This window comes from Suricata suricatta, chromosome 10 (genome assembly GCF_006229205.1).
Source record: "Suricata suricatta isolate VVHF042 chromosome 10, meerkat_22Aug2017_6uvM2_HiC, whole genome shotgun sequence".
Classification (NCBI taxonomy): Eukaryota; Metazoa; Chordata; class Mammalia; order Carnivora; family Herpestidae; genus Suricata; species Suricata suricatta.
Window position 1 is genome coordinate 7,812,594 of NC_043709.1, and position 19,969 is coordinate 7,832,562.

General features: G+C 44.3%; 1 protein-coding gene across 1 annotated transcript in view; it reads right to left on the minus strand.

The window, feature by feature from the left end:
- Window positions 1–19,969, minus strand: part of TNRC6B (trinucleotide repeat containing adaptor 6B) — an 81,458-nt gene that overhangs the window by 22,646 nt on the left and 38,843 nt on the right. The window contains exons 11-19 of the mRNA XM_029955408.1: window positions 18,214–18,345; window positions 17,848–17,946; window positions 17,482–17,671; window positions 9,123–9,260; window positions 6,858–7,034; window positions 4,994–5,140; window positions 4,614–4,709; window positions 1,523–1,750; window positions 1,018–1,088 (exon numbers count right to left, since the gene is read on the minus strand). Coding sequence (XP_029811268.1) covers window positions 1,018–1,088; window positions 1,523–1,750; window positions 4,614–4,709; window positions 4,994–5,140; window positions 6,858–7,034; window positions 9,123–9,260; window positions 17,482–17,671; window positions 17,848–17,946; window positions 18,214–18,345 — 1,278 coding nt within the window. The remainder of the gene's footprint in view (window positions 1–1,017; window positions 1,089–1,522; window positions 1,751–4,613; window positions 4,710–4,993; window positions 5,141–6,857; window positions 7,035–9,122; window positions 9,261–17,481; window positions 17,672–17,847; window positions 17,947–18,213; window positions 18,346–19,969) is intronic.

Below are 19,969 nucleotides of genomic sequence, written 5' to 3' on the forward strand. Positions count from 1 at the left end.
ATACAGACTTGAATATGGTCATACAAAATCTTCATACCTTCACCCGATCCATAGCTTAAAAAAGCCACTTGGGGCTTTTAGCTGAGTTGATGTGGAGATTAAGAGCCAACCCAAACTCCTCCTCATGTTAACTGTGTTTATGAAACTGCCTTTCTCAACCTGTACCCTAAATAGAAACCCTGGACTCACTGCCCACAAACAGGTTCACTGGGCACTAAGTTTAGGAGAAGCTATATTTCTCCACAGAGGATCATAATACACATCAGCATGTTAAAGAATCTAAGAAGTCTCACAGTGAAGAAAGCTGCTTAATTTTGTTTAATCAAGTACATGTTCCAAACATATTAGGCCGGAGACCTATTAACATCCCATGGGAACACTCTAAAAAACGCTGGCTTACTAAAGTGTGCATGAATCCAGTTATGAATTAAATGCTAGAAAATTCATTCTATATGTCAAAGGAAGGGAGGCATAATTGACTCCTTTTAACAAGGTGTTGTAAAGGTTGTGCTGTCAAGTCCAAATGAAGGTCAAGGGCCCGGTTTCAGTGGGCTCATTTGATCTCCTGTGGGTGTTCAACATAACACCGCCCCAAGTATGTCAGCTATCAAGCAAACAAGGTGACAGACAGACTGGCTTGGGGCAAATGAAACCCATCACTGTAAAAACAACCCAGAGGGCATGTTCTGAAGAGAGCAAATTAGCAATGCCATCTACAAAGAAGAGAGTAACAGATGGAAAATTGAAAGCACCCATGTGGCATTTTAAGCTATGAAACTGACAGATTTCCTCTACCGCAGAGATGGATGGTTAATTATTTATGAAGCATAAAAATGTTTGACACGGAGCCCCAAGCCTTGTTGGGCCAACAATCCCCATTCAGGAGTAGGCTTCACCCTGCATGCTGGACCTCTTAGCAGCAAGCAGGAAATTAATGAGCTTTGACACTTAACACCTGATTGTCCCTTTCTTAACACAGTCAAATCCTGTCTCAAAAATCACAAGGAAGCAGGTTACCTGTGGAGTGAGATTGTGAAGAACCAGCCAGTAACTGGGACGAACTGAACCACCATCACTCCAGGTAGAGGCTGTGCGCAACCGGAAGAAAAACATTAGGAAGAGCAATAAAGAAACTCAGAAAGCCGTGGAAAACATTCTCACACAGGCCCCGTACATCTCCCTTGGTAAACAGTCGTCTCTTTCACAGCTCCCTCCAACCTCCTGCAGCCCGCCCCTCCATGGCCAGCTTCTCTTCCCCCGGACCTTATAAGCCCGTGCGCTCTCACACCTCCTAATGTTCTCCGGCTGCCGGCTGTCATTTTTCCTTCATCCGTCCCTTGCGAGCACTTGGCTACCTCTGCCCTAGACTGAACTGCAATTTTCTACTCAAGAGACACCCTTTCCTCTACCAGACAACCAGGATTTCTCTCTCGTGAGGATTTTGTCATGTGTCTTTTTTTTTGTCTTAACGTAAGTCCCCTGCGTTTGAACCACGAGGCTCCTTTCGGCGGGTCCGTCTCACCCGAGGCAAGCCGTGAGTCCTGTTGTGTCCCCCACCCCCTGACCGATCGGGGTGCTGTGCTGCTCCAGGGAGATGACGGTTTGGGGTTGCTCAGACCAGGAGGCGGGCGGGGCAGCGGTGTAGTGTTCCTTGAGGAGATATGGTTTTTCCACATCTTGTTGGAGAGATGAGTGGGGTTGTGTCCTATGGGATCTGGGGACCATGTTGATTTGTAATCAGGGAACTTTGCTACAAAGAAGACAAAATTAGGGAAGGAATAAGGTTAGATAGGTCACTTTTGTCAATCTACATGAATTTTGTGTATACATATAATATTCTAAACATAGTATACATTTTGAGAGTAACAATACAAAAACACTAAATATAAAATTTTCAATGACTATTACTTTGAATCTCCAATGCATGAACTGAAGATTTAATGGTAACTAATTCTCTGCTACTTTCTTAGTCAAACACAACCTGAAAGGGAAGATTTGTTCAAGGGAAGTTTTCCTAAAACCATTAGTCTTACAGGTATAGTAGAATGTGAACCTTAGCAAAACTATTCTATAAATGCTCACTGGCTGAAAGTACATTAGAAACTTCTAATTTTCTTGACTGTGATTAAGCTATCAAAAGTCAAACATTTAAAAAAAATTTTTAAGTAATGTCTATACCCAACGTGGGGCTCGAACTTAGAACCCTGAGATCAAGAGTCACATGTTCTACTGTCTGAGCCAGCCAGGTGCCCCAACATTCAAACAGATCTTGGGGAAAAAAATCAGCAAACACCTGCTAGGGGCTTATTATACTTCAAATCAGTGCTGTGGGCAATACAGGTATTCTCGAGAACTTCACGTTCACATGAGAAGACAGAACAGGTGAATAACAGAACTGGGAGCTGCACGCATCGCCACACATGTTCAACACACCGAGAAGACACTGTAGGCCATCGTCGGAGCCTTTGCAAAGACAGGTCTGGAAGGATTTACACAAATGGATGGGCTTGGGGGTGCCCGGGTGGCTTAGCTGGTTATGTGTCCAGCTCTTGATTTCCGCTCAGGTTATGATCTCATGGTTCGTGGGATTGTGCGCCGCACCAGACTCTGTGCTGACAGTGTGGAGCCTGCTTGGGATTCTCTCTCTGCCCCTTCCCTGCTCACACTCTCATTCAGAGACAAAAAACAAAAAAATGGATGGGCTCAGAGAGACGGGAGAATATAGACCAATATCCCATTTAAGAGGTACAGACGGCCAGGAAGGCAGGACGGAGGCTGACGAGGATGCTCCCCGGGGTTCCTGCAGTAGATTGTCATGTGTATGTAGTATTTACACCTGGGTCTCAGCTTGGGTGACAGCAAGTAGGATGGGGAAGAAATGGACAGGAGATGTGGCTGCGGAATACACCCCCTGGGAGACACCCTCACTGCTTTGACTCGGGCAGCAAGTCAGAAAATCTGGAGACTCTGTAACCCACTGAGGCTGGAAGCATCACTAAAAAACCCAAAAAACTTAGGGAGGAAGGACACCGTAGGGGAGGGGCAGAGAAGTATACACTCAGGTAGACAAGTCTGGGGTGACTCAGCTCTCAGGTGAATGTTCAACTGTAGACAAAAGATAAAATGGCTCAACTGGAGATACGGGCAGTTATTGGAATAAAAGAGGTGAGTGAAAAACCAGTGTTGACATATAAAGAAAAAAGCCCCAAAAAGAATAATGTGGGGTAGTGGTTAGAAACACGAATTTCTTTCTTTTTTTTTTTTTTTTTAACTTTTTTGAGGGAGAGAGACACACAGAACGTGAGCAGGGGAGGGTCTGAGAGAGGGAGACACAGAATCTGAAGCAGGCTCCAGGCTCTGAGCTGTCAGCACAGAGCCCAACACGGGGCTCGAACCCACGAATGTGAGATCATGATCTGAGCCGAAGTCAGCTGCCTAAACGACTGAGCACCCATGTGCCCCGAAACATGGATTTCTGAGTTGGCTCCTTTACACATGCACTCAGAGCTGAGGCAAATTACATCAGCCCTTCCTTGTCATCGTCGTTATTTTGAGAGAGAGAGAGAGAGAGAGAGAGAGAGAGAGAGAGAGAGAGAGAGAGGGAGAGCGAGCACGTGTGCGCGATCACATGCGTGGGCAGGGTGGACGGGCAGAGAGAGGATCCCACGCAGGCTACAGGCTGTCAGCACAGCCAGACTGTGCGATCATGACCCGAGCCGAAACCAAGAGTCGAACGCTTAACTGACTCAGCCACCCCGATGTCCTACAGGACCAGGACCTCCTCACAGACGTTGGTGACGGTGAGGGAAGGATTCATGCTGAAGGCTCAGCATGTGGCCTAGTCTGCAGGAGCACTCAATAATGACAGGTTATCGTGACCCTGTTGATATGACACAGAAGTGGGGGGAAAAAAAGAAGACAAGACAATTTTTAAGGCCATTCAACCACTGTGTCTCAGAAGGTAGCTGAGGATCTGTTTCACGGGTTGTGCCTGGACCCAGAACAGAAGCCTTAATGACTCTGATGGCATGGGGTCGAACTTTCGCAAGAGCAAGGTGCCGATTACAAATACTCTCTCTACCCATCTATAAGGTCTGTGTTAAGTCAATGACTTCAAAGGTTTTATTATATCCATTAAGTTTTCATTCCTTATTGTCTTAGGAAAAGAAAAACAATACAAGGAACTCAACAAATGTTGTTAGTAGAATTAAGGGCCTCTTTTTTTTTTTTTTTTTTTTTTTTAAAAAAAGAAAAGCAAGCTAGAATTGGTTGCTTAGGAATAACAGGCTGGACCTCCCCGTCTCTTCTCTTTGGCAGGCTGGTTAAAGAAAAGCACTTATGGCCCAAAGATCTGACCTCCGTCCTCTCAATCCTCACAAGCTCCCTGCAATTATGTCACCATCAGCCTTGTGCTAAAGCCACACGCCCCATCCTATCTCTGTGTGACTAGCTTCTTGAGAACACGGCCAGCACAAGAGGGGTGCTTCCATTTATGCTGCCCTCGCGCTTCAACTTTGGAGTATTCTGTAAAAAATAAATGTTCGTTTCCTTTGCAAAAGGGAACCTGATGGAAAAGTGTTAGCCGAAGGGAAACAAACAGGTCATACTTGTACCTGAAGTGCTATGAACGGTGGTAAAGGAGTTGTCAGAGGCACTGTAGGGCCAGGCACCAGGTGAAGGCAGCGAGGTGTTGAGGGAAGAATTAGACCCTTTGGGTGACACGGGAGGAACAAGATGAAAATACTGCAGACAGATGTCAGTATAACTAGTGCAACATTAGGTATTTGATTTAACCTTCCATGGAAGATTAAAGTATATCTTAAAAAACCAAACTGAAAAGCTATGCATTTTCATGCTTTCTGGTTATTAGATTAGCAGGTGCAAACGAAGGCACAGATTGACAAATATGAAATGCAAGGGTTTTCTTTTTTTTTTTTTTTTTTTTTGAAAGGCTGGGTTTTGAACGAACACTGAGGACACCTCACTCACTTACCTGTGGTGTTATCCCGCAGAAGTTGGTGGTCAGTATCTACAATGGGAGATGTGGCTGTGCCCCCCAGCACACTTCCTGGGGTGACATAGGGGTCAGATTCAGGGTCAATGTTTTGGATACCTTTCCATGGCACTCCTGGTTGGAATTCTGAAACAAGGAGAAGCAATATTAGAGGTAGGTTATTTTTTAAAAATGATACAATCAAGTTAGTTTTTTAAAAAAATTTAAAACATTATTTATTTTCAGAGAGAGAGAAACAGTGTGTGAGCAGAGGAGAGGCAGAGAGAGGAGACACAGACTCTGAAGGAGGCTCCAGGCTCTGTACTGACAGCAGAGACTGACGTGGGGCTCGAACCCACAAATGAGATCATGACCTGAGCTGAAGTTGGATGCTTAACAGACTGAGCCACCCAGGGGCTCCTCAAGTTAGTTTTTGATACAAGAAATAGATCTGTGGAAGGTAGAATACTGAAGCTATTTTATCGCAAACATTTATCATAAAATTAAAAATCACAATCTCAGCCTGAACATACACCGTGCCAGCAGCACCTGTGTGCTATCAAGCTTGCCGATCTTCCCGCTGTCTCTGCGTCTGTGAGCCAGAGCCCGTCAGCTTCTGGCCCGAGAGCAGTGAGGCCAGGAGGAAGTAATCTGGTGCTCATGACAACTGTCCAGGCATCCAGGACACAAACTGGGAGAAAATCGGCACTGGAAATAAGTGACTTTTCCCATTATCTCACTGGAAATGGGCTCCGATGAACAAAAGAAAATACAGTACAAATGACCATGACTTCGTGGAACATCCAGGGAGAAAGACCAGGAAGAATATGGCTTACTGTGATAAGGCTCTAAATATGTATAAGTGCTTATAATTTTTTTTATTAATTTTTTAATGTTCACTTATTGTGTGTATGTGGGGGGTCTGTGTGGCGGGCAGGCAGGTAGGCCAAGTAGGAGTTGGGGACGGGAAAGAGAGGGAGACACAGAACCTGAAGCAGGCTCCAGGCTCTGAGCCGTCAGCACAGAGCCCGATGTGGGGCTCGAATTCACAAACCCTGAGATCCTGACCTGAGCCAAAGTTGGATGCTTAACCAAGTGAACCACCTAGGCGCCCCCTATAATTTTTTTTATTGTTAATTTAAATCATATTTAAAGTTGTGATGGGATTAACAAACTTTTGTTTTTCCAATCATGAGGGAGAGCAATATAGTATAATAAACAATATGCATTACATGAGTCTTCTGTGGTGGAACGAAACTGTACATATTCATACCACAAATATTCCAGTACAGAAAGAGGTTCAGGAAGACCTATACCAATTTTTAATTTTTGAGTTACTAAATGACAATTTTTTCTATAATGAAACTAGATTACTTAAATTAAAATATAAATAGAGGGGAAAAGTTAACAAAATCGTCTCACCCTATCACCACTGCAGATCTGAGCCTGACTGATGGTAAATACTTGCTTCATGAATGAACGAGTCCACTGAATGGACACTTGAGAAGAACCCATGTTACAAGGCGTCCTGTGCGGGGATGAATCCCAAGTCTGGCTCCGGCGTCAAGCTTCTCGACCCAGATTCCACTCCCCTGACCTCTTTCAGCTTATCTGTGTCCATACAGTGTTCTTCACGGCTCCTTGCCTTGTAAGTAATCCGTGTCCACACCTCACCTTCCTGACTGAACTCTAAGGAGCAGGGACCCCGTCTTCCCACGGCAGAGCGCACACCTTGCTTTTACCCGGCAATAATTACCGAATGAGAAAGTAAAGTGCCCGAGGACCTGGCCGGCAGGAGCAACCTGCTCAGAGCCTGAGATGCGGAATTAAGAGGCAAACGGCGCACAGACAAAGCCCGCCGCACCTGGAGGCCAGCTGGCGTTGCCGGGTTTACTTCCGGTCTTGTTTGTGGGTGGAGACTTGGCAGGCAACCAGCTATCACCAGCGGGACCCGCATGGCCGCCCAGCGTGTCACTCGGGATGATATCAAACTGGTTGTACGGTGACCCTCCTCGAGTCTTGCCAGGGGCCACTATAGCGCCTGAGGAGAGAGAGGAAACTGATTCACACCCAGCAAAAACAGTCTTCTGTCTATGCAGTTAAAAAAAAAAAAAAAGCTCTGGAACAAGAGGTCGCCCTGGAGAGCCGGTCTATAACTCATAAGCAGGATGGCTGGGAACGATTCATTTCACTTTCTGAGCTTCTCCGGTTCTCACTGAGGCACACTCATTCTCCAATCTTCCTTTCCGTTTTAAAATGTCATGGTCTTAAGAAATTAACGAAACTCTGACCGACTGCAAATCACACCATTATCCTCAGTTGCTATCTGATGACTCAAGAATAAGAAACAGGAAAAATACCACACAATCTGCAGTGCCTGAGAAGTGTTTTCACTACACTCGTCCTGCCACCGTCCACCCTGAGTTCTTCCGTGCTGATCAGACCTCGGTTAGCCAGAAGAAACTCTGGAAATAGCGGGTGTCCACTGCAGAGAGAAGCATCTGCGATCGCTCTGAATTCCAAAGCAGTGAGATGGAATTCGCGCCCGCGGTCTCTGCCAGCACGGGATCAGCGGGGAGCCCCGCGGCCCCACGCACGAAGGACAGCGGATCCTTTGTAACTGCTTCTTGACAGCGTTTCAGCAGTGCTGTCTGTGCCCTTCTTAGGCATTTTATATGCTACAAGGCAGGAAAAAGCCTTCAAAGCTTCAAATTTCCTTAACCTAACCAAAAATGAGCTTCACTTTAAATTCGTGGCCACCCTATTTATTTCTCAAATGAATTTCGCATGCTGCATTGTGTCACCTGATCTACCCTTAGGATGATGTTTATAAACAGATAAAATTATTTCCAGGATGATGTATTAACATACTTGTGTAAATATTGATTAAAATAATCTGCTTGGTTTGGCCCACCAGGAATATTATCAAAACCACCTTCCAAGCTTGGCAAAGAAGTCCTTTGCTTTCCTGGAGCCACTGGCAGAAATCTGACTCAAGGGCACGTTATAGTGAATCGTAGAAAATGAAGCGCGTGACTACCATGGGGATTGCTAAGGAAATGGGGGAAACAGTATCTAGAAGCTCTGAAAAGGCAAGTGGATATTTTAGCTTTAAGATATCCTTTCACGGGGCACTTGTTTTTATTATCATGCACCTATCGTGTCTTTGGAGACAAAGGGACCTGATGAATCATCAGCCGAGGGAGCAGGGCGTGTCCCCAAGGCTAAAGATGCTGGGCCTGAATTTTTCAGTCCAGAGACAGAGCTTATAGTTTCCGTAAATCATTCTTGATTTCATGGCCTGAAATCAAATGATAATGCTTAGAGATCGCAGGGAAGAGCTCCACGGGGCCACTTTACCACCTCTCGGGCAGGCACATTCAAGAGTGGCTTACGAAGGAACCCTGAAAGTCTTCCGAATGGTGGGGCCGAGGCCTGCCGGGGAGCGGCGGCCAGAGCAGCGCAACAACTGTTTATTCTCGGCTCTCAAGGGCACAGGTGAGTCCAGGTGAATTACTGTCAAATGAAATAAACACTGAACAAAACAAAGGCCGAAGGAAGATTCTAAGACTTTTTATCTGTTTTACAGGGAAATGGAGAAGCATTTACAGGGAAGGACGGAGATGAAAAGGCCCACAATCCAAAACCAAGGCCCTCGCTGCCCTTACCTGCTATCTTGCAGACACTATAATTCATAGAGAACAAGAAAGCTTTGTGGAAAGTTCAAATTTCATGTACTCTTCTATTAGTCATCTTTTGGAGATTAAAGGGTTCAAATAACCAACATGATATATATTTGTTGTGATTTCTTACACCTCAAAAAAATGGGTTCTGTTCTCTCAGCCAATGGGTACTTATCCATGGGTACTTAAGTTCATTGCTACTACTCTTAATCCCATTACAGGTGGGAAATTTTGCTCCCCTTAATTAAATGGCATTTTAGGTTTTTTATAATTTGAAATACATACAACCCCAATCTTCCTGTCATAGGTGATCACAGGACTTGTGGGGGGAAATCAAGACATTAAGAAAAAGCTAAGTATTTGTGCTTTAAAATAATTTCACAGGATACGTCACAAGGCCGCTGAGGGCTGAAAGCCTCTAACTCACAATGCTTTGCCACTCTTACCATTTTTGTGCATATTGGCTTCCTGTGTGGCCACGGAGGGCAGTCCCTCCATCATGGAGGTCCACTGTTTAAAGCGAGACTCTGTTCCAGCCTCCTTCCCACCAACCATGCCATAGTCCATGCCGCCAGAGCTGAAGCCTAAAACACAGAATCACGTTTTACATCGATGAATTTCTAGTATCAGTAATCAAGAGATCTGAGGTAGAACCCACAAATAGCTTCCTTTGTCATTTAAAGACAAATCCACAAGAAGTTTCTTCACTGAGAAACAGATTTTGGGGGAATGTGGGTGGCTCAGTCAGCTGAGCATCAGACTTATGTCAGGTCATGATTTCACAGTTTATAGGTTCAAGCCCCACATCGGGCTTTGCGCTGATAGCACGGAGCCTGCTTTGGATTCCCTGTGTCCCCATCTCTTTCTGCCCCTCCCCCCCCTAAAATAAATATTAAAAAAAAAATCAGGTTTCAATTTAAAATGCTCACCATTGCTCTTGCTTAGTAAAAAAAAAAGAAAGAAAGAAAGAAAAGAAAGAAGAAAAAAGCAATAACTCTTTGTTAAGGTATGAAAATGTGTAGGAGTGCCATCCAATTATGGCCATCTCAGTGCACCTGTGTCTTTACTGACTCATTCAGCTAACACTTGTGCCAGACAGATTCGTCAACTCAGATGGCAATCTCGACACATCAAACTAACATCGTATAACAACAGTCATGAGGCGTGGGGAGGGTGTCTGGGGGAGGAAAGGCTTTTGCAGAAGGAACATTTGATTTAGGGCCTATGGAAGGTATATAAGCTAAGGATACCAAATACAAAACTTTGATCGATGACAAAGCACTTGGGTGCTCAGTGGAGAAAGTGGAGCAGAGTGGCAGGAGGTGGGGGAGAAATGAGTTGTGTCATGTGGGGTGTTTACGTATCAGGCTGAGGATTCTGTGCCTTTTTGTCTAAGACAGGAGATAAAGTTTTTTAACAAGTGAGAGAAAGAGATAACTAAGTTTGTAGCTTAGAAAAAGAACTGGCCATGTAGGAATGGGGTACATGGAGGTCTAGGCAGAATCTAAGAGATCAGTTTGGAAGAAATCTTTATGCAGTGATGAAGAGTCCATAGCTCAAACAGGCAATGATGGAGAGGTTCCGAGTCTACTTTGCCAGGAGCCCCACGAAAGCCCCGGGTGCCAGGCTGCTGGTAGGAGTGTGGGTGGGTAACGTCTTCCCGCTGCACAGGGCTGGACAGGGGAGGTCCAGCCTGAAAGGCTTGCTGATGGGGTCTCACGAGCCCCACCATCCACTGTGTGGGTCAGAACATACTTAACATAAAAATAAAATAAAGCACTGAAATAAATGAAACAGAGGAGGGGAAGAAAATGGATAACCACAGTAAAAATGAGGATGGACTACGGGAAGTGGAGAAGAGCCATCCCGTGTAAAAAGCTCAGGAGTCAAAAGCTCATCTACTCTTAGTCAAGAAGATGTGTCACTCTGGCCAGGTCAGACTCCTCGCTATACCCACTTGACTCTGCGACCACCTGGTAGTGCCTCAGTGGCTCTGAAGTTCCACTCATCCAAATCCCATGAGGGTCCAGGTCACGTTTTCTCCCTGTGTTTCTCTGAGTTGTCAGAGACAGTTTTAAAAAGGCATAATAGGGGCGCCTGTGTGGCTCAGCTGGTTAAGCTTCCGACTTCAGCTCAGGTCATGATCTCACAGTTTTTGAGTTCGAGCCCTGCATTGGGCTTTGGGCTGACAGCTCAGAGCCTGGAGCCTGATTTGGATTCTTTGTCTCCCTCTCTCTCTGGCGCTCCCGCACTTGTGCTCTGTCTCTCTCTGTCTCTCAAAAATAAATAAATATTAAAAAAAAAACTGGAAAAAAAAAACCCAATAAAAAGCATAATAAACAAGTTCAAATCATTCCTAACACCTTGACCTGTTTAAAATATTGCTATTAATATAAAGAAAACTGTTCTTCACATTGCTTGTAAGCGACTTTACTAGTCCATGTGATTACACGGAGGGTGCAGGCAGGGAGCAGAAATTCCTGGAACATGCTAGAGATAATTTCAAACTAAATGATTTTTTAAAAGAAGAGATTAAGATTTTTTCCTCTATGTAGCTGGAATGAAACAAGACTGGAGGTTCAGGGTTTTCTCTGACAGAAGCTTTAATGGCCCAAGCAGGTAGCTCCTTGGGGAATTAACACCTCTACCTTGACAGAGAAAACCAGCCCAGGGTGCTTGGGGTCCCAGGCTATGCGAGAGCTTGGTTCTATTCATGGAAGAAGAGCTTTTGAAAGTAACCCAGGATTCTGGTGAAGATCAGAACGAAGAACATGAGGATTAATAAGAAGGTAAGGAATCATTCCTTGTATTCCTTTTCTTTAAAGTTGCTCTGGGGCACCTGGCTGGCTCAGTGGGTTGAGCGTCTGACTTCGGCTTAGGTCATGATGTCACAGTTCGTACGTTCAAGCCCCACATCGGGCTCCAGTTCAGAGCCTGGAGCCTGTCTTCAGATTCTGTCTCTCTCTCTCTCTGTCCCTCCCCTGCTCGTGCTCCCTCAAAAAATAAAACATAAAAATAAAGTTGCTCTGAAATTTCTTTAGAACACACAATGAATTAACCCTAACTTCAGATGCTTAGAGTCCTTTTGTGACACAAAAAGCGAAGAAAATGAGTAAGAGTTCTACCTGGTAGGAGAGGGACAGTTTGAGCAATTCCATCTGAACCTCAAGTAAAGTGGGCATCTTCTTCATTAGAACCTAGGAGTCAAACACCCCAAAACATGGTAGCATCATAACTGAATCACAGAGTTTGGTAAGGAAATACTAGAGGAGTGTGAAGAGAAGAGGAGATAAAAGTGCCTTGAAAGGTTCATTCTCCAACCCCAAAACCACGAGAGGAAGAATCTATGCAAGGCTGTACGTGATTCAGGGGCCTCCTTCCACGTCCTGAAGTAACTGGCATGACTTGTAAACTCCAAGGTTATTCGTAAGCCCAGACTGTCTTGTATTTGCTATTTCATCAAAACCAAACTTCCTCAGTCCACCAAGTGGCCTCCCTGTAATTCTCCAGTTCACCAACAGAGCCTGAACCCAAATCAAACAATCCTCCTTTTAAAAATGTTTGTTTATTTTTGAGAGAGAGAAAGACAGACAGACAGACAGCATGAGCAGGGGAGGGGCAGAGAGACAGGGAGACACAGAATCCAAAGCAGGCTCCAGGCTCTGAGCTGTCAGCACAGAGCCCGATGTAGGGCTTGAACTCACAAACCGTGAGATCATGACCTGAGCCGAAGTTGGAAGCTTAACCGGCTGAGCCACCCAGGCGCCCCGCAAACAGCTGTTTAATTCAGTTCCAGGCACACTTATGGAAAGCCTCATTTGTGCCAGGCTTTGGGAGGAGCAAAGGGACTAACAGAAATAAGACACCCCTTGCTCTTCCCAGGGATTTATCTCCCCAGTACATCATCCCTTATCATTCCTACCAATCCAACCCTTGGCCCACCTTATCTGTCTTTGCCAGGATTACTTTATTTGCCACACACTCAGTCATGGTCTATGTTCATCATTACTACATGGCTTGGGGTCGCCTGCTTGAGGACACTCTCTGAAGGTAACTTGTCCTCACCACTCCCTCCCTCATGCTCTCTGTCTAAATTCGCTCTCTTTTTGGGGCGCCTGGGTGGCTCGTTGGGTAAGCGTCTGACTTTAGCTCAGGTCATGATCTCACGGTTCGTGAGTTCAAGCCCCGCGTCAGGTTCTGTGCTGACAGGGCAGAGCCTGGAGCCTGCTTTGAATTCTATGTCTCCGCTCTCTCTTTCTGCCCCTTCCTGACTCCTACTCTGTCCCTCTCTGTCTCTTTCTCAAAAATAAATAAATATTAAAAAAATAAAACTAAATTAGTTCTCTTTTCTGTTACTCCTTTTATTAAAGGTTAGAAAAACAAACTAGTGCTTTTGTAATAATTAAAATAAAAATATACTATAAAAGAACGTACCCACAGTTGCTCACGTAACACATTCTCTCTCTCTTTAGCGTTTATTTTTGAGAAAGAGAGAGCGCGAGCACACACAAGCAGGGGAAGGGCAGAGAGGGAGATAAAGGACCCGAAGGAGACTCCTTGCTGTTAGTGAGGAGCCTGAGGCAGGGCTTGAACTCATGAACTGTGTGAACATGATCTGAGTCAAAGTCGGACGCTTAACCAACTGAGCCACCCAGGTGCCCTGAGATTTTTTTATTTGTAAGTGACCTCTACACCCAACACAGGACTCGAACTTATAATCCTGAGATGATGCTCTACTGACTGAGTCAGCCAGGCACCCCCCCAAATTTGGATAAATTTTAAACATGAAAAGTAAAATTTTATTTGGAAGTACATTTTCTAATAAGACAAGGGACTTTAGTTCTCAATTGGTTCAGATACCTATGAATGAGTAGGTATGAGACTGAGTTCATGCTATTCCTATTTAAAAAATTCCTCCAAAAAGCACCAAGAAATCTTATATAAGTAATTAGATGGGAAAGAAGGAGTCTGGTTAAAACATTCCCCCCCCCCCCCCAGCTCAATGACACGGATACTACAACAACTGTAGATAAATCATTATCCCCAGACAACTCAGTTCTGCTAAAAGCAGAGAATTAGAAACCATCTATTTGGGAAAAAAGCCCAATTAGTTAAGGGTCAGTGAAGCAATTATTAAAGTCATTAAACTTTTTAATTTTGAGAAAATATACAAAGTGGTTTTATTAGGCCTTAAGAGACTTTTATTCTTTTTTTTTTAAATGTGTTTATTTTTGAGAGAAAGAGAGGGTGCAAGTGAACAGGAGCAGAGAGAGAGAGAGAGAGGGAGGGAGACAGGGAGAGAGAGAATCCCCGAAGGGGCAGAGAGAGAGGGCACTGTCATTGTAGAGTCTGATGTGAGGCTCAAACTCATGAACGGTGAGATCATGACCTGAGCCGACGTCCGATGTTTCACTGACTGAGCCACTGAGGCACCCTGCTTTTAATTATGCTTGTTCCTCTTTAGCCTACACGTGTCTTTTTTAGTTTAATACTCAGCAGTAGGCAAATTGAAATATTACTCATTTCATTACATCTTTGCTATCTAATTTTTGAAAAAATCTAATCCCTCTGTATGCTTTAAATATATTTTCATCAAAATCTTATAGCTAGAGATTTAGTTTATTCAAATCAGGCAGCCAAAGTAAATTTACTTTCAGTCCCAAAATGTATTTTTCAATTCAAATAAATGCCATAATATGAATTAATGAAATTTTTTAAAAGTTTATTTATAGATTTTGAGAGAGTGAGAATACATGTCTGAGGGGGGGAGAGACAGAGAGAGAGAATGAATCCCAAGCACTTGGGGCTCAATCCCACAAACTATGAGATCATGACCTGAGCCAAAAACAAGATCTGGATACCCCACTGCCTGAACCTACCACTGAGGCGGCCTTGAATTAAGGAAATTTTTAACTGTAAAAAAACCTGCAAAATGCATCTCATAAGGCAGATTGTAACTGGCCAGATCACAATTAACACGATAAAGACCTAATAAAATGTATCCATTGTTTAGTAAGTTATCAAATGTAAATAAATTAGTAAGTCAATGCTTTTTTCTCCTTAGATTCTAATACATAGTTAAATTTATAAGTTACTTTGAAAGAGCAGTATGATAAAAAACATGACATTTCTTAAGGAAATGTATGTATGTGTGTATAGTGAATTCTGATCCTACAAACGTGAGGAAGTTATGCCTCCAGTACAATAATCACAAATAACACCAAGCTAATACGACATCATGGGATTAATTTTCTATATATTTAAATAAGTGAGAAGGTATGCTGTTAAAAACTAAAAGATTCTCAGCCAACATATAATTTCACCCCCCCCAATTTTACTTTTTAATAAAAGGCAGAAAATATCAAAGATGTTGTAAGAACTGTCCCTAAACAAATACATCATGGTGTTAGGTTTTTAATAACTAACTGATTAATGAATACCCAGCCTAAAGGAAAGCATATAAAAGGTTTATTCATAGGCTTTACCTGATAAATTGTGAAAACCATGTATTTAAGAGTCTGTGTGATTAACCCACATTGCTCAAGCTGTTCAAAGGTACTTTCCTTTCCACTTAAGACATGCTCTAGGGGACAAGTGCCAAGAAGGGCCATGTGCACTTAAGCACGTGGAAAAGCTGCCCGGGGATTCCAGATGCTCACTTTGCTCTGCACCACCGGGCTCTACTTTGAGAACCATTCAGGGGCACCCGGGTGGCTCAGTCAGTTAAGCGTCAACTTCGGCTCAGGTCACGATCTCACGAGGCGTGAGTTTGAGCCCCGCACTGGGCTCTGTGCTGACAGCTCAGAGTATGGAGCCTGCTTCTGATTCTGTGTCTTCCTCTCTCTCTGCCCCTCCCCTGCTCAGGCTCCTGCTCCGTCTCTCAAAAACAACAACAACAATAAAAAAAACCCATGCACTCTGACAAGAAGTGATGGAAGAAGCAAAGTTGCCCTGCTTTATGATCATATATGGTGTTTAAATTCACAACTCGACACAAACCAAAATACCCAGGTTCTTAGGCTTCAACCTTAACAGATAACAAGATTAAGAAGGTGAAGACTGGAAACACAGAGGTACTGACACCTTCATTAGTCATTACGGGAGGCTTCCCCCTTGCTTGGCACCCTGGACTTCTACATCCCAGATGGGCGTGCCTTGTAAGCCAGGAGACGTGGAGAATTCAGTCTTCCCTCATGTCAAGTGGTTCAAGGATTTTATCTATCTATCTATCTATCTATCTATCTATCTATCTATCTATTTAGTTTTAAACAGGCTTATTTTTGAAAGAGAGAGAGAGCTAGAGAGTGAGTGTGAGTGGAGGAGGGGCAGAGACAGAGAGGGAGACACAAAATCTGAAGCAGGCTTCAGGCTCTGAGCTGTCAGCACAGAGCCCAAAGTGGGGTTCAAACTCATAAGCAGTGAGATTACGACCTGAGCTGAAGTCAAAAGCTTAACTGAATGAGTCACCCAGATGCCCCAATAAAGGTTAATTTGAATTTAAGTCAGTTCTCAGCAGATCATTTTATTATTATTGTTTAAAAAAAATGTTTATATACTTTATAGGGGGGGTTAAAGACAGAGAGAAGGAGAAAGAGAGACCATCCCAAGCAGGCTCCACGCTGTCAGCACAGAGCCCACCATGGAGCTTGATCACATGGACTGAGAGATCATGACCTGAGCAGAAATCAAGAGGTGGATGTTGAGCCAACTGAGCCGCCCAGGTGCCCCTCAGGCACACCATTCTAAAGAAACAGTGCAGTTGGTGGAAGCTGATGATCTGGAAATTAATTCCCTTAAAACTATTCAAGATTAAGGGGCGCCGGGTAGCTCAGTTGGTTGAGCATCCAACTCTTGATTTGGGCTCAGGTCATGATCTCGTGGTTCGTGGGTTCGACTCCCACGTCAGGCTCAGAGCTGACAGCCTGGAGCCAGCTGGGGATTCTCTCTCTCCCTCCCCTGCTCACGTGTGCCTTTGTCCTCTGTGTGAGGACACCCAGCAGGAAGTGGACTCCCGCTGCAGCGGGCACGTCAGAGAGAGAGCAGAGAGCAGGGCCATGTGTCCAGGATCCCTTGGCTTCCTGGGAGCACTGATTTTATTTCTGAGTTTGCACAGAACAGTATCTTCTTTATCAGAATGAAATCTAAATTGTGCCATTCTGAGAAGAAACCTGCTGTGGTGTGTGGTACCTTTTTAATTTTTAAATTTTATTTTTAAGTCACTGTTGCCTCACTGATTGGATTCTGTTTACAACATGTTCCCAAGTTCTGAAGGAGCTATGATCTGCCTGCCAACAAATTCTTGATGAATGTCAAGGGTATAACCTTACTTGTGCTAATTCTATTTAAATCGGATGAAATACTAATATCAGAAGAATTTTATCAGTTTGCCTTATAAGTTTAATGTCAGCTCCCCATTTTCTCACGAGAAGGAAATTTTATCAGTAGAACTAAACACCTCAGCGCGGACATATTTTAACGGGTTGTAACATCAGACAGGCGTATCACACACAGCACGTACACACGATTTAACTTGCTTTTCAAACTTCTTGGTGGTAGAAAAATGGGCTGCCATTCATAAACAGTAAAAGACCACTTTGGACCCAGAAAAGGTGGAGCCTGGCTCTTCGATCTACACTACGGAAGCTCTAGGGCATCATATCTGTCAGGCAGGGATACGAATATTTATCTATCTTGTGTGGCTACTGTGAAAACAGAGGGTGACATAGGACCAAACCCTACCAGAGGCTCAGAACAGGACAAGCAGATTTTTCCTTTTAAGGTGGTTTTCATTACTGAACAACTTACCAGAACCATATCCAGGTATTGGCCCTTTGGTTTGAAGGTCTGGGAGCCCCACATTCAGAGCGTTGGGTACCATGTTGTCCAGATGTGGCTTGGGCCCAACGGGATGAGAGGGCGAGTGCTTCATGCCAGGCTGCCTCTGTGGCTGCTGCTGTTGCTGCTGCTGCTGGAGAGCGCTCACCATCCGAGCCAGCTGGAGGCCAGGGGTCCGGAGCGAGGGGCAAGCCGAGGGAAAACGGACACATGATAAGCCAACACCCTGAGCCTCCCAGGAAAAGACTGCGCAGGGCTCGCGTTCTGCGGCCGGAGGGTAAGCACAGAGGCGGCCCCCGTGCAGAGCACTAGAGGGACCCTTCCAACCCCACGCACCTGCTGCTCTTGCTGCTGGCGTACAGCTTGAGAAAGCTTCCTCTGGTTCTGTAGCAACTGCTGCTGCTGCTGCTGCTGCTGCAGGAGAAGCTGACATGCCTACAAAACAAGGAAGGAGAGAGAGGAGCCAAGCTTCCTAAGCCGGACAGACTGAGACACTGGAGGGGGTGGTGCATCTGAGGGCAGGTCGCTGAATCCAGTGTCCAGGAGGGAAGTACGACCAAATTCCTGGTCTACTGGTCCCATTTACCTCCAACTGAGCAGATACATTAACCCTTAAGCACTCATAAAATGAAGCAAGCCAAAGTTAAAAGGGAAAAAAAAATTAATATTTTTTTAGCTATAGGAAAAAAATCTGCTACTCACCAACTGAAACTGGGGAATTTGTGGAAGCTGGCTCAGCATGGCAATTTGTTGAGGAGATAACTGGGGCCCCACATTGAAAAGACCTGGATTCAGGCCACTGTTGGGAAACTGCTTGAGCATTGAGGCAGAAACCTAACGAGAAAAAAGAGGACTCTTTCAGAACTTACTAAAGTCTTTTTTTTAATACTGTAAAAAGAATCTTAATAGGTCTAAAGCAAGCATTGATTGCTTTTCTTGAAAAATATCTGTGAAAAATATTAAATGATCAGGAGAAATACACCAAAGTGTTAATGATGGTTACGACTGAGCAGTGAGATTATAAGAGCTTTTGGGGGCACCTTGCTGGCTCAGTCAGTAGAGCATGTGATTCTTGACTTTGGAAGTTCGAGCCCTGCATGGGGTATAGGGGTTACTTAAAAATAAAACCTTAAAAAAGACCCCAAGCAGGCCTCATGCTGTCAGTGCAGAGCTTGCAATGAGACTGGATCCCACAGACCATGAGATCATGACTTGACCTGAAATCAAGTCTGATGCTTAACTGACTAAGTCAGCCAGGTACCACACAATTAATTTTTTAAAGATTTAACTTTTTTTTAAAGTAATCTTTACACCCAATGTGGGTCTCAAACTCACAGCCCAGGCTCCACTGACTGAGCCAGCGAGGCGCCCCATGAATAGTACATTTTATCAACCGTCACACCACCAAATTCTTTCCTACCCTATTATTCCACTTATTCTCAGTTTGTGTTTCCCTATCTAGTCACTGATGGGGATGTTGAACTTGATAGAGCAGAGAATAACCTAGTAAGTAGCATGTCCCTAAAAACTTCTTTCCAGGGGCGCCTGGGTGTCTCAGTATTAAGCGTCCGGCTTCGGCTCAGGTCATGATCTCACAGTTTGTGGGTTTGAGCCCCGCATCGGGCTCTGTGCTGACAGCTCAGAGCTTGGAGCCTGCTTCAGATTTTGTGTCTCCCTCTCTCTCTGACCCTCCACTGCTCCCATTATCTCTCTCTATCTCTCAAAAATAAAAAAAAAAAACATTTAAAAATATATTAAGGGGGCGCCTGGATGGCTCAGTCGGTTAAGCGTCCGGCTTCGGCTCAGGTCAGATCTCACGTTCGTGGGTTCCAGCCCCGCGTCGGGCTCTGTGCTGACAGCTAGCTCAGAGCCTGGAGCCTGCTTCCGGTTCTGTGTCTCCTTCTCTCTCTACCCCTCCCCCTCTCATGCTCTGTCTCTCTCTGTATCAAAAAATAAATAAAACATTAAAAAAAGTTTTTTTAAGTATATTAAAAAAAACCTTCTTTCCAAACTGAAAGTGATCCAGCTGGGAATAGTCAATCATTTACTAATCAATACAACTAATTTAGCATTTAGTTTATATTTATTCATCTTGTCTAAAACAAAGAGACAGCTTATAAAACGGTTTGTCAAAACAGAGATTTCTATATCATTCTTATAATCCACTATTTTTAAACTGATCAATAAAATGAATTAAGACTTGTTAGCAAATTTATGATTCTTGATTTGCTATCACACGTGCTCAAAAAGCCATCTTTTTGATAATCTAGTGTAGATTACCAAAGTCTAGTCTAGATTATTAGTGCCTAGAATTGGCCCCAGTTCATCAGTATTTAAAAAGCATATCCCTTACTGTTTCAAAAGTTGTTTAAAAACACGTCCCCACTCTCCTCACTTCCTTGTAGGGGAGGGTGCCTCTTTCCTCCTCCTGCTCTGAGGCTCCGCACAGAGCAGCATC